Here is a 15,223-nt window from a genome sequence, read left to right as displayed (position 1 = left end):
CAACAATATTGACAGCCTCCGCCCACATGTATAAGGGCATCCCAACATGCAACCTCATGCTCCTTGCACACTCCATTATAGTCCTGTTGATGCGTTTAGCCACTCCATTTTCTTGTGGAGTCCTTGGAACATTTTTTGTCTACAAATACCATTAGTGGAGCAATAATCTTCAAATTCATGACTGCAATTCTCACCACCATTATCAGATCTGAGACATTTTAATTTTTTACCAATCTCATTTTCAACCAAGCATTTCCATTTCTTAAAAGTTTGAAATACATCAGATTTCTGTCTAAGGAAATAAACCCAGACTTTTCTAGTTGCGTCATCAATAAATGTAACATAATAATGAGAGTCTCCAAGGGAAGATACCTGAGCTGGTCCCCATACATCTATATGCACAAGCTCTAATTTCTCCTTTTTGTTTTCCTTCCTAGTCTTCACAAAACTCACTCTCTTTTCTTTTCCATACACACAACTTTCACAGAAATCCATATTAACACATTTTAGACCTGGTAAAACTTTCTTTAAATGAAGTACTTTCATACCTTTCTCACTCATGTGCCCAAGTCTGTTGTGCCACAACGCTATATAAGAATCTACAACAACTATTTGTTCTCCCTGCTCAACTGCAGCAATTGTTCCTGAACATTCATTTTTCTCTGAAATAATTAAAGTAGAAGGAACAATATGACCTATACAAAGATATAAGGTGCCTACTTTCACACCTTTTGCTACTACAAGGGAACCTTTTGAAACCTTCCAATTTTTATCATTAAAAGTAACTACACAACCCTCATCACCAAGTTGCCCTACTAAAATTAAATTCATGTCTTACCTCATGTAGTAGCCAATGATTCCTATTCAACAACTTAATCTTGATTTTTTCCTTTCCAACAATCTGACAAGGTTCATTATCCCTCAAATAAACAAGCCCAAAATCCCCTTGGACATAATCAATGAAATAACCTCTATGAGGTTTAGCATGAAATGAAGCACCAGAATCTAAAACCCATGAATCATCAACACTTTCTAAAGACAAAAGCAAAGCATCCTCTTCAGATTTGTTACTTACCACATTTGCATCCTTGTTTCCATCTGATTTATTTCCTTCATTTTTCTTTCAATTCCAACAATCTTTCTTTTTATGACCTAGTTTCCCATAGTACTAGCAGTCATTCAATCCTCTCGATTGAGACCTCCTCCCCTTTGACTTTCCTCTTGATTTCTCACGATTTCCAGAGTTACTTCCTCTCTTAGTCATTCTACCCCTGCTTTGTGCATTCAAAACACTTCCTGATGTAGATCCACCTGAGGTTTTCCTACGAGTTTTCTCACTCAAAACAACACCAATCACATCTTCACATTTTAGGTTACTAGATCTAGGAACAGAATTACTCACAAACATTACCAAGCCATTTCAACTTTCAGGCAAAGAACACAAAATCAAGAGAGCTCTAATTTCTTCATCAAATTGATACCCACAAAAGATAACTGACTAGTAATAGTATTAAACTCATTTAAATGATCTGCAACAGATCCACCTTCTGCCATTTTTGTATTAAATATACGCTTCATGAGAAATACCTTGTTTGAAGTGGAAAGCTTTTCATACAGTGTCGCTAGGGTTTTCATCAACTCTTCTGTCGTCTTTGCTTTTGTAATATTAAATGCCACTGATGGTGCTAGGCATAACCGAATGCTTCCAAGTGCCTTTTTGTCTAAAAGATCCCATTCATCATTTGACATAGATCCCTAATTCTTGGCTTTGCCTTCCAATGGCTTCCATAAATCCTTCTGATAAAGATAGTCTTCCATTTGCATCTTCCATAACTAGAAGTTCTGCCCATTAAACCTATCAACCCTTAACTTACCCTTGTCTACTATTGCTCCGACTCAACCGTGAGACTCCCACTTAAACGTGAGACTTTCCTGTAGAGGATAACTAAAAGACAACCTCACTCTGATACCACTTGTTAGGATTAAACCACAGGCAAAAATCACAATTACATGCAAATATAACCAATAATAGAAAATAATAGATCACACAAAAAAGAACACAAAGCACCAAGATTTAACATGGTTCACCCAATCCCTGGGCTACGTCCACCAAACAACAAGTCCGATATTATTATGATCTAGTGATTACAACTTGATTACAATCCGTAATCCCTTACAGCTCAATACCGCCACAAGAACCAATTTCACATCACAACTTTAATGAAAATACCTAACCCTAAGCCCTTTTATACAAGTATTTTATGCTGTTTTAGGGTTACAACATGTCGACCATATGTTGGTTACAACGTCGGCCACGACCCAATTTTTTTTTTTGGGCATTGCCCCGAACCCCAAAGAATTTATGAAGTATGTACAATACTTTCCTGATCAGTCACCACAATCTAATAGGGGTTAGGGTCAAGGTTCACTCTACCCTAGGTTAGGGTCGAGGTTGACCTGGACCCTTCTGGTTGTCATTGACCTAGAAAGTCGAAGTTTTCAGAAAGAGGCTAGAAATAGGGGGAGAAAAGAAAAATAGAGGGAAAACAACCATATCCATGCAAAGACCTATTCAAGGCACTTCACATGACCCCATACCACTTACTCAGAGGGCTAAACACTCTTATCATGGAAGTGCTTATGACGTTACACTAAGATATAACCATTTTTTTTCTTCATATTTAAAACATATTTATCTTACATAAAGATGTAAATACTTTTATTCTATCTATTAGTTGCTCAAGTGAAACCTTTTGATAGTTGTGTACTGGAGTATTTTTGTTAAGGCAAAATACTAGCCACTCTAATAAAATATACTATTTAACTTTTCATGAACAATTGGCTCTTTTCTTTAACATTGACATTACTCGATATGATAAACCACTCATTAGGTATTGGATTATTGAAATCCATCTATATAAATACACTCCAATAATAGATTTCTTACAAATTTGACAAAGTGAGAGTGATATGACATTATTGTTTGGCGACAAATTAGAGGTTGGCGAATTGCATGAACATTTGAAATAGGTAAGCACGCATGATGACCTTTTTTCCCTACAAGCTTTAGTAATCTATCGTTTCATGACAAATTGCAACCACTAATTGTGAAGCAAGAATGCATGGGCCAATTACAAACCATGTGTAAAAGGGTGAACTTAGAGTTCAACTTTAGGGGGTAAGAAGCATACAAGAAGAATGGTGCACCTTTGCCTTAAGGTCATTTGAAATTGTTGAAGTGGCAGTTAGAAACATCATTGAGGAGCTTGCTAACTTGAAAGGTGAAAATGTTCTATTTGGGTAACCAATTGGTCAATCAAATTAACAATGATGAGAATATCAAGGACAAATGCATAAACATGTAAACGACATATGTGATGACAATATAGTTTTGATTCCTTTATTACCATTTAAAAGTGAAACATGACATAATTATTGTCTTCTTATATTCCAACCTAGAATGTGCTTAACTAGATAATAAAATGAAATGATATAGCAACATGTCACATGAAATGTGTGTTAAGTTGACTCAAATTGACTAATGAAGTAAGAAAACTAAAAGTTGATTTTAATGTCTAGAAATTCAACCATCATTTGCACTCCTTAAAATTAATATGGATCAATCTCAACCACAAGAAAGTAAGTTTTCAAAGAAAGATTATCATTTAAAGATTTATAATAAATATAAAGAAATTAACATCAATTAAATTAAATAGAAATATTTAAAAATTGAGTAATAAAGTAAACTAAAAGAAAAGCACATCGCTTCATCTTAATTTTATTAATACTTTAAAGCACATTGTTACAAAGTAAAATTAAAAAGTTACATGGGTGTGCTAATTTGGACAAAATAGGAAAACCCTATGAATCAAATGGAATGATGTTCAAAGCTTAAGGGCCCATTTGGTTCCTGAAAGATGTCAGGAATTGGCTTTTTCAAAATCCGAATTTGAAATTTTTTGCATTTGTTTCAAAATTAGCAAAACGGAATTAGCATACTGAACTTCCAATTTTGGCTCAAAACCAGGTTTTCTAACTTCCTACTAGCAAGTAGGAATTGAAAATCAAAACCCGATTATGTTTTTTAAGGACTGTAAAAACAATAGATTGGACTACTTTTTGAAATTTGCCTTCAACTCCAAGCTTACGCATAAAAATGTGTCTTTACACGCATCGTCCAATTGAAACAAATGATTCAAGTAAAATCCCAAAAATTAGAATGAAGATTTGCAAAGCCTTAATTTGACTAAACCAAGATTTGTAGAAATCCCAGTTTTTTAAATTCCACGAACGAAATAGACCCTAAGACTAAGGCCATTGGCACCTTTCTCCAAACTACCTCAACCCTTTTATTCTAGGAGCTTACAAGTCGTTTCCAAATTATTATTAATAATAATAAGCCGTTGAGTACACAATATTAAAACAAATTCTGAAGTGAAATCGCTGTGACTCTATATAACGATAACGATAATGAAATGGTAAAACACACAAAGAAGATTAAGTTTCTTATGATAAAGCCGAGGCGTTTGAGATCTTCGGAAAATAATCGCATCTGTAGCTGCGCATCTGCTACTGCACCTTTTCAAATCTACAAAATCCTGCATATTTTCTAAATTTCCGCGTGATTCTGGTAAGAAATCGGTACTTGTTGACTTCGCTCTTCTTCTTCAGACGTTAAATTTTTTCTAGTAATTATGGCACTAGGAATACTGGTGTGTATTCTATAACAACTGAAAATGCCATACTTGTCTCTTTTATTAAAACCCTCGAGAAGACATTTCTTAAAATTACGTTCCTATGCGTGTAAAATGAATTTTTTCCTTTTGTTTGCTCTTTTTTTTTTCTTGAGACGGAAGTTACGGGGTTTGGTTTAAGTTCCGAATATTTTTTCCTTTTCATAAAGGGTTTAGAATTAGGGCTTTTGTGTACGGGTGGTTATTTGAAACTTGAGATCTGTTATTGTAGTGACACGAGTCATTGGTGTTGAAACCCTAGTTTTTTTACTGTTTACAAGCCACTGTATCTCTGGTGTGTGGTTTCGAAACGCCTAGAAAGTTGCAGGGTAACCTTTGACGCGAAGTCCCGACAATTTTTTGGATTTTAGATCTGTATATGTAAGAATGTTCGATGAAGACACGTGAGCTGTGCTAGGGTGCCTCTAGTGCTGTATGCAATACTTTTTGAAGGTTTTTTAAAGAGAGTTAGGGTTTTGTCTTTGCCGCAATTATTGACGTAACCCTGGATGAGATGAATGTAGCAGCATTCTGAAACTATTGCAAGCTTTGTTATAATTTATTTTATCTTGCGCATAAATATATACAGCTTTTTATGCTCTGTCATTTTAATTTCACAAGCGTGGTTTGATGAAACTATAAACCCACCCTTCTTCTTGTATATTTTTGTTTTCCGGTCAATATGCTATGATTCTATCGCCCAATAGATGGGCACCGGTCTGGGATCATTTAACACTCACAAGCCAATAAAACAAAACATAGACCAGAGGTATAGGAGTAGGAGGAGTTTGTATATTCATGACCTTGTATTAAAAGGGGGCTCATCTTCAAGAGAGCTATTCAAACCAAATAAGTATGTTGTTGTCAAATAATTCTTTGAGGTAACTTCTTTGTTACCGTTGAAGACATGTGTTGTTTTATATTAATTTATTTGCAAATCTCTTTAATTCTTGTATGCACATCATTATCAGTTACTGTTGCTTTTTGTGTTTTGTTTGCCCCCCGTTGCCATTGTCATTGAGTTAAAAAACACACAAATCAATAATTATGTTGGCAGACTTTATTGTGGGTTTCTAATGAAGTTTCCCCATCTTAGTGACTGTGTCATTGGATTTGAACTTGTGACCAGCGTTTATGTTGAGATTATTTTTGACGCACGTGAAAATTAGGGGGGATGAGAATCTTCAGTGGTTTTCTTTTATAACTTTGAAACCTTATAACTTTGAAACCTTATCTTTAAGCTTTGGACTTGCTTGTCTACATTCTTTTTATTTATAGACCTTTTTATAAGGTTTTAGTTTGGTTTTACTGTCTGCAGGTGTAGGATGAGGAGGCACAGCACAAGTTTCAGCCCTCCGAGGAGGGGATATGGGGGAAGAGGAAGAAGCCCACCTAGAGGGAGGTACGGTGGGTATGGTGGACGAAGGGAGCCCAATACAAGCCTTCTGGTTCGCAATATTCCTCGTGATTGCAGGTACTTTTTAGATTATGAATTTAGCTTTTCTTGTGAAATACTTAGATCTTTTCTGTGCTGAATTTTATTATGTTTGTACTTTATAATGATTTGATCAACCCTGAAGGAATTATGGAAATGTGATTTTAATGTTCACAATCATGATTATGTAAAGAAGTAGGCTATGTTTGCAAGTGATTTGTTTTGTTGATCTTCCACTTCTCTTTTCTGGACTAATTTAGATGATGGATTTTCTGCATGGTTTGGAAGCAATTTTATTTGAAGTATTTTTTGAGCTTCTGTTCTGACTTGCAGGCCAGATGAACTTCGCATCCCTTTTGAGCGCTTTGGGCCATTAAAAGATGTATATCTGCCAAAGGATTACTATTCTGGGTAAGTATTTACATATATTTTTATGGGGTGGTTGATCCCTTTGGATCTTCACGCTGCATTCAGTTTATTGAGTAATCTTATTTGACATGATTGCCGGGTGGAAAATATTCTTGACTACTTTTAACTAGACAACAAATATCTCCCATGGATTCTCCTTTCTATTTGCAAACCCTTTTTGGGTATGGTCTGATCCTTGTTTTTGCAGCGATTTCTTATTTTTTCTTTAATTTTTGTGGTTGTGGGTCTCAGCCTAAATCAGATGCTTTATGTCTTTTTGTTGGAGTTGGATATGTATTTCAATGTTTGTATCATTAGAGGGGTCGAGGTGTACTTTCGAGTCTCAGTGAGTGTGTCCTTAGAAGAGGGAATTTGCTGTTTTTTCTTAGTTCTGCCTTTAACAGCAAATGATTTTTTTGAAGTGACACTCAGGGGGTATCCATATCTGAAGCATTGGTCCAATCTCTCATTAATTGAGTTAAAAAGCATTGTTGCCTAACATGTTGGATTCTTTAAGACTGTAGAGTTCATCTTCATGGGATGAAGTGCCTTATGTTTGAAGACTTAAGATAATTCACTTTAGAGTTCAACTTCAGGGGGAAGTGCCTGATTTTTGAAGACTTTAAGATAATTCACTTCAAATAGACTTATGATGTTGAAGATAGATCGTGGGCCAAATGAAGTGGTGTATACATAAGAAGATAGGATTTGAAGCGAAGTTGAGCCCCAGAGTTTCATGCATTCTGAAGTCAAGTCAATTGAAGAATTTGAAGTTTCATACATGTATTGAAGTGGCGACCGTAATGACTGTAAAAGGTCAGCAACTAAGCTTGGATTGATAAATGCTTTTATGTTACCTGCTCGCTCCTTTCATTGGAAGTCTTATCAAGATTTTCATGGTATGTATAGAGTCTATAGACCAGGATACTTGGGACATGGAAAGTATGAAAGGTGATTCCATTTGGCAATTATGTGCCCACCTTTTGCTCGCAGACCTTTGTTGTGTATGCATGTCAGAAGGCAACTTGTTTGTGTACATATGATAAGCTATGTTTTGTTCTGTGCTACACATCTGAATATTTTTTTTTTTTTTGGAACTGCAGGGAGCCTCGTGGTTTTGGTTTTGTGCAGTTTATGGATCCTTTGGATGCTGCAGAAGCCCAATACCATATGGATGGCCAGTATATTGGTGGACGTGAGATCACTGTTGTACTTGCTGAAGAAAATAGGAAAAAGCCAGATGAAATGAGAGTAAGAAGCAGACCTAGGTATGCATAGTTTTCATCTTCAAAAATGCTTTATAGTGACAGTTACAAATCATGTTCCTCATAGCTGTTATCACATGGGAATGCTGATGTGTATTTATTTGTCACACAGGCCTCCACGAGGCTATGGACGGCATCGATCACCTTACTACGGTAATTGCTACAAGAAATATTCCAAGATCAGTTAACTGCAATGCATACTTTATGCTTACTCTAGATCTTAATATTGATTATCAGAAGCCAAATTTGTTATTTTCCTATTTTCCTATATAGACTCCCTTGTTTAAAGTTTGCTAAAGTTTGAAAAATATTCCATTCAAATAGAAAGGCATTCTTATTTTCTTTGATATCTTTTTGTGAGATGCTTAAAAATAAGGTACAATCAGGGACTTAAATTATCCTTCTGATTCATGTCATCTGTATCAAATACTTGCAAATCCTTCCTTGAACCAAGCTAATCTTGCACATTGCCTTCCTTAGCCGTAGGTTAACAGTTCAAAATGAGTAAGTTATGCTGGGTAGCAGTTTAGGCTTTCAGTTCAAACATACATACTTTATTCCTCCCCCCTTGAGGATGTATTGGGCTCTAAACCCATTTTAGCATTGGGAAAACAATGCTGGATATTTGGAACTCATTTTTTTTGTTGAAAATTTTATAAATCTTTCCCATCACACATCTTATAAATCATATTTATGCTTTATAATTAATAAATCTGATTTATGCAGGTCGCTCTCGATCACGGTCGCGCTCACGGTCTCCTGGTTATCGTTCTACATCTTTCCGAGGTGGACACCATTCAAGGTGAGATCCAATGCATCTGATGCAGAATGATTGATTTTCTGACTGTTCTTTTTGTCTGAGTCTTAGATGTAACCTATTTGTTTGTATCTTGATATTGCAGATCATACTCTCCAGTGCCAAGGAGAGGGCATGAGACTTCTGTTTCACCTCGGGACAGACACCACAGGTCCCGGAGCCGGAGTCTTTCTCCTGTTCGGAGGTCTTACTCTTCACATCGCTCTCGAGATGGCAAGAGGGGATCAGCTGGCAATGGGCACCGCGATTCTCTGTGAGTTTCTTGACTTGGCATTTACTTCAATTCTCGTAGACTTTAGGTATTTTAACATTTTTGTGCTATGTTTCAACCTGTAGATCTCGATCTCGTTCACCGGGAAGAGTTTCGCAATCCCCCGTGGCACCTAGAAGACGCCGACATTCAAATTCTCCTCATTCAAACTCAAGATCACTTTCTGGTTCCCGCTCAAGGTCTGCTGATTTATCACCAAGAGATTGAAGATCAAATAGGCAGTGTGATTACAGTGTAAATTCCTATGAAATTGGGTTGCTTGTTCATCAGACATGTATGCAACAGAAATTGGTAATCACCAGTTGGATTAGTTGTGGAGACTTAATATGTTTGCCATTTGAAAGCTGGCCTTTAGTAGATTCTATTTATGAAAGATACTATCAAGTTTTTTTGGCTCAGGACATTTTTGCCAAAAATGTAAATTTGGATTGGTTTTTCTTCATGGATTCATTTTGAGTTGTTTTCTTGCTCCCACTTGTTTTTTTTTAGGAATTTTGGATTTGCTAGCACCTGTATAGTACATCTTTAAAATTGGCTGCCCACTATCTGGGGCAGAGATGCAATTTTTAATGTTTTTTTTACACCAATTTCCAGGTCTATTAAACATAGTTTTGGGCATTCCTGTATTTTTTTGGTTTTGTTCAAACATCTCAGTCACAGATGACCACAAACAAAGGCTTCAGGTCAACAAGCAGAACATCTCAAGACTTCAGATCAAATATGGGCCTTAGAATTTAGTTACTAACTTAGAATGCTGTCCAACCAACATAGTAATCTCTGAAGACGTGGTATGAATATCTTCAATAATCTGATTTTCTAGTAATCATGAAGGAGGTTCAAGGGTATTAATTTCTTTATTAGAAAAGTACTGTTTGCCTTTTAGCTTCGTTGACCAGGAAATTTAAGTAACAATTTTGCTCTATGAACAGAACCCATGTAGATACATGAGTACTTGCTCTCTGGTTTGCCAAATGGTGAAATTGTGGATAAGAAATGTATAATGGATACAAAACTTAAGACAAGTTGGAAAATTATTTTTGTTTCAGAAAAATTCAGTACACAATATTTGGTGATTGGACAGAATGGAAAAATTTGATGAAATGCTATTGTGGTACTTTGAAGTCGTAGCACGCTATTATGGTGGTAGGATCCAGAGCTGTTATGCAAAGAATGCTATTATGGTTTTTTTTGAAGTTTGCTAATTTGTGTTAAATGATTCTTTTTGTGGTTTTGTTTGCTTATTTGCTTAGCAAAAGTCACTAGTTGCAGATTTAAAGACATGGATTAACAAGATCTTCATTTAGTTTCATATTGCTTAAATTGCATTCTTATTTGTCTCAGTCATGAAATTTATTTTTGACTAATGCCCCTATCCATTTTTTCACATCTTTTTATTTGCGTACAATTTTCAAATTTTGTTTTCAGAATTATTTGCAACCAAAATGATTAAAAAATTGATAGAAAAATAATATCTAAGACACTACTTATTACCATCCATGGAGCCACCAACTCCACAAATGGTGCCACAAAACATTTGCGCGTAGTGCAAGCAAAAATAAAGCTAACGCCATGTACAACCATGCAGCTGTTTATAGACAATTGATGTTTAATTTAGCTACAATGTTCTCACCACAGCAATGGAGCAGGGACTCCTTGAAATCTTAAGATAAACTTTGGAATGTGGGGGCTGAAAATAAACAGCCACTCCTTATTTAAAAAATGACAAATGTTGTCAACCCCTTTATTCCTCTTATTTTTATTTATCTAAATTTTATTTTCAACAAATATTATGAGAACTTTTAATTAACAGTGGTACTCAAAAAATAAGCAGCAAATTTTGTTTCTAAGGGGCCATCATCACTACAAACCAATGCTAAAAATATGGAGCAACAGATTCTAGCTTAAATAAGCTTAGCAGTTATGAGGACCTGCCCTAAGTAGCAGGATGGGACCTGCCCTGAGTGTTGACTATGACAGCTTTGCATAATGCAATGTGAACTGGCATCATAAGGACCTGCCCTAAGCAGGATGAGACCTGCCCTGAGTGTTGACTATGACAGCTTTGCATAATGCAATGTGAACTGGCATCAATCATAGCAGAATAAATTGAATAGCTAATGTATGCACTGATACTCTCCAGACATAAACTTGAAATGCGTTGATCCTCCCTAGTTACTTGGAAATTATCATTTTGTCACATTGATTTGTTCGACAGTCCTGACAATAACCTTAAAATGGGCATTGTTGACATATGCAGACCAGTTTAGTCGCATGCCGCCAACTGATTGCCCTCGATTCTGTTTCCTTTTTCCATTTTAGCTTACTTTGATTTTTGCCGAGATTGCATTTGACCTAGTTTCCTTTCCGTTATTGTCTATTCTAATTTCTAGTTTTCTGATGCCTTTTTTTCCAATTGGCAGAACTTACAGGGAACTCTTGTAATTGCCATGAAGATCTTGCAAACCACCATATCACAAACAAGTGCTATGGTTATTGTCTAATATCAGTGGGTGTTTGTTGTGTTGCATTCGACAGTTTCAGTTATTCTGCTTTTGGAGGGAAACCAACGGTTGGAAAGGGATGTTGAAAGCCTAATATTTAGCACTTCATTTTCATCACCATATGTTTCCAGGCTGTTTTTTTGATCGGTAAGAGGTTGAAACTAAGGTTAATTATTATTATTTGTTGTGATTAATTATGTTGATTGTTAGTTAAAGCTTGAGTAGATTTGAACCCAAGACCTCCCAATTAAGAGGCTCACAACGGTATTGTAGGCTCTTGCCTCAGACTTTATGTTTGTTACTCCAGTGTGTTCCCCTGGTTTGTTCTCCTGCTTAAACTGCTACACTTCTGTTGCTGCCTGCTGGTTTCTCCTCAGATTGGAGACTCCAATTCTGTTTGACCATTGTCTGCGGTTGGCTTGGCTTTTGTCGGTGGGGGTGGGGGTGGGGGTGGGGGTGAGTGGGACTCTGTTTGTTGGAGGGTCTTCAGTTGCAGCTGCCGTGGGAGATTTGTAGGTTGCTGCTAGAATTTGTTTTGGTGGACTTGGTTGCCAGCGGTGTGCAGGTACTATTCTAGTACAATATCCTATTGTCACTTCAAGGTTGCCATCCACTGTTGCACCTATGCTTGGCTTGGTTTTTGGTGTCTCTGGGATGTTTGGTGCTGATGGCTTTGCACCTGTTGTGTCTCTGAATTTTGCTGCCTGTGACATGGGGCTGTCGTTGGGGGTTGTGCTTTATCTATGGAGAACGATGTAGGGCTTTACTCTTTGGGTGTTGGGACTCCAATGTTGGATTATAGTGGAAGAGGTTGGATTATGGTGAAAGGAAAAAAGCAAGACATCTATGTCCTCTTTTTTATGATCCTTTGTTTCTCCAAGGGCATGGCAAAAAGTGAAATCTTAATGTTCTATGAATGCTGGGCTGGAGTCTTGTTTGGCCCTTCGTTTAATTTTTAGCTGAGAGTCTTGTTTGGCCCTTTGTTTAATTTTTAGCTGAGTGATGGTTATTTTGTGCGGTGGTTGTGTCCGGGTTGAGGGAGCCTATAAGTAAAACCCTCGTCTCTGTCTTGTTTCTTTTCTCGTGCTGGGCTTCCATGAAACATTTGTGGCCTTGTAATGGTTTTAGGTCCCTTCAAAAACATATTAAAGATGGACGAATTAAATCAATTCCTTGTTATCCATTCGAAAATATACTAAATTCAATGCCTTAAGATATAAAGAGTGAACGTTAAAACTCTCAAAATTTCTCTACAAAACCCTCTAGAGTTTTCCTATTGTAAAGTTTCTATTTTTAACATTACAAGTTGCATTGTATTTATACATTTAACATGATAACTACCTAATAACTAACTTGGAATTTTTGGGTTAGGAACAAACTCACTCACTCTCACACAAAAATGACAACGGCTAAAGGGTAAACTATTTTGTTTACCCCTGCCGCTATGCCTAGCCCTGTACCGCATACCGCATCTGACATCCCCCTGCCCATTTTACACTGTACGCACAGCCGTAATTGTTGATTGCTATCGCATCTTTATTCATCAATTTCAATAGAATTTGTTTGTCCGGCCACATCTAAACAGCAAGCTAAAAGTCCTACTTTTGTCAATTGTTTTTATACTTTTTACATAGTTATATGGCTATTTAATATTGTAGCTTTGAATTTTAATAATAATGCTACTAATGTATAATAATATTGTATTGGATTGTATAATAATAATAATGCTCCTGATGTGTTTGTAATAATATTATACAATCCAATATATCAGCAGCATTATTATTAAAATTTAAAGCTACAATCTAATAACACACAACATATATTAATAAAATCTTATTTTATAAAAAGACATCTCTAGTTGAAATATTTAATTATACGAGAAATAAGGAAATCGTATATTTCGTGGACGGAATAAGCTGAAAGTTAGATATAAATTGAAGAAAACTATATATCTCAGAAAGCCGTAACTCTAAGCTTACACAATTGTGATTTTAGGTTAGAGTTATAAAACAACTTAGTGTAATGGCCTTATACATATATATTATTGTGGATGCTAATTATGTTTATATTACAACTTAGAATAAACATTCTAATCACAAACAAAACTAGCCCTTGCATTTTTTAAGGGTGCAAGGTTTAAGCTGATAGTTTGTCATTCATCATTATTAGAGAAAATGATATTGGGATATTTTAAATTCATTCTAATTTAGTTATACTTACTTCAATTTATATATTAGTAATAACACTAATTTATACTTAAATTTTTTAAATATTTTTAGTAAAAACTTAAATAATAATAGTAGATTCATAAATATTTAATATTTATAATGAAATATTTTGGTTAAATATTTCTTTTGTAAGTTTGGTATGGAATGAAGAGATAAAATTACATATTTTTTAAAGTACCAAAATATTTGATTGTATGTAAGTTTGGTATGGAATGAAGAGATAAAATTACAGATATTTTTAAATCTATATTCAAACTTTCAAAAGAAATATTCAAATTTACAAATTTTGGTTGAATATTTTGATTGAAGAGATAAAATTACATATTTTTTAAAAGTATGGAATGAAGTTTTTAAAATCTTATTATTAAATAAGATTATTAAAAATAATGTAATAAGATTATTAAAAACTTCATTCCATATTAAAATATTTTTAAAAAAACTTTATTTTTTAATAAAAAATATTACATTGAAGTTTTTAAAAAAATATTTTAATATGGAATGAAGTTTTTAATAATCTTATTACATTATTTTTAATAATCTTATTTAATAATAAGATTTTAAAAACTTCATTCCATACTTTTAAAAAATATGTAATTTTATCTCTTCAACCAAAATATTCAACCAAAATTTGTAAATTTGAATATTTCTTTTGTAAGTTTGAATATAGATTTAAAAATATCTGTAATTTTATCTCTTCATTCCATACCAAACTTACATACAATCAAATATTTTGATACTTATTAAGAGATAAAAACTTCATTCCATATTAGAAAATATGTAATTTTTTCTCTTCATTCCATACCAAACTTACAAAAGAAATATTCAACCAAATATTTGATTATAAATATTAAATATTTATGAATTTAATATTATTATTTAAGTTTTTAATAAAAATATTAAAGATTTTAAACTATAAGTTAGTGGTATTACTAATATATAAATTGAAGTAAGTATAACTAAATTAGAATGAATTTAAAATATCCCAATATCATTTTCTCTAATAATGATGAATGACAAACTATGGGCTTAACCCTTGCACCCTTAAAAGGTGCAAGGGCTAGTTTTGTTTGTGATTAGAATGTTTATTCTAAGTTGTAATATAAACATAATTAGCATCCACAATAATATATATGTATAAGACCATTACACTAAGTTGTCCTAGAACTCTATCCTAAAATTGCAATTGCGTAAGCTTAGAGTTAGGGCTTTACGAGATATATAGTTTTCTTCAATTCATATCTAACTTCTAACTTATTCCGTCCATGAAGTATATGATTCCCTTATTCCCCAGATTATTAAATATTTCAACTATAAATGTCTCTTTATAAAGTAAGATTTTATTAATATCTATTGTGTGTTATTAGATTGTGGCTTTGAATTTTAATAATAATGCTGCTGATATATTAGATTGTATAATATTATTACAAACACATCAGCAACATTATTATTATTATACAATCCAATACAATATTATTATACATCAACAAAATTATTATTAAAATTCAAAGCCACAATATTAAACAGCCAGATAACTATGTAAAAGGTATAAAAACAATTGACAAAAG

General features: G+C 34.3%; 1 protein-coding gene across 1 annotated transcript; it reads left to right on the top strand.

The window, feature by feature from the left end:
- Window positions 1–4,485: 4,485 nt before the first annotated feature.
- Window positions 4,486–9,403, top strand: LOC149562288 (serine/arginine-rich SC35-like splicing factor SCL30A). Its single transcript, XM_089825816.1, has 8 exons — window positions 4,486–4,630; window positions 6,052–6,207; window positions 6,502–6,579; window positions 7,680–7,844; window positions 7,954–7,994; window positions 8,568–8,643; window positions 8,744–8,911; window positions 8,995–9,403. The coding sequence occupies exons 2-8, from the start codon at window positions 6,059–6,061 to the stop codon at window positions 9,134–9,136; spliced, it is 819 nt and encodes a 272-aa protein (XP_089681942.1). The 5' UTR covers window positions 4,486–4,630; window positions 6,052–6,058; the 3' UTR covers window positions 9,137–9,403.
- Window positions 9,404–15,223: the final 5,820 nt, after the last annotated feature.

This window comes from Cupressus sempervirens, chromosome 4, assembly GCF_028749045.1.
Source record: "Cupressus sempervirens isolate cs-2001-9-10 chromosome 4, ASM2874904v1, whole genome shotgun sequence".
Classification (NCBI taxonomy): domain Eukaryota; kingdom Viridiplantae; phylum Streptophyta; class Pinopsida; order Cupressales; family Cupressaceae; genus Cupressus; species Cupressus sempervirens.
Note: the sequence above shows the minus strand (reverse complement) of the source record. Positions and strands in the feature narration are given on the sequence as shown.

Coding starts and splice junctions, on each gene's coding strand:
- LOC149562288 (XM_089825816.1), top strand. CDS start 6,059: ATGAGGAGGCACAGCACAAGTTTCAGCCCTCCGAGGAGGGGATATGGG. Junction 6,208..6,501: donor AATATTCCTCGTGATTGCAG/GTACTTTTTAGA, acceptor TCTGACTTGCAG/GCCAGATGAACTTCGCATCC. Junction 8,644..8,743: donor CGAGGTGGACACCATTCAAG/GTGAGATCCAAT, acceptor TTGATATTGCAG/ATCATACTCTCCAGTGCCAA.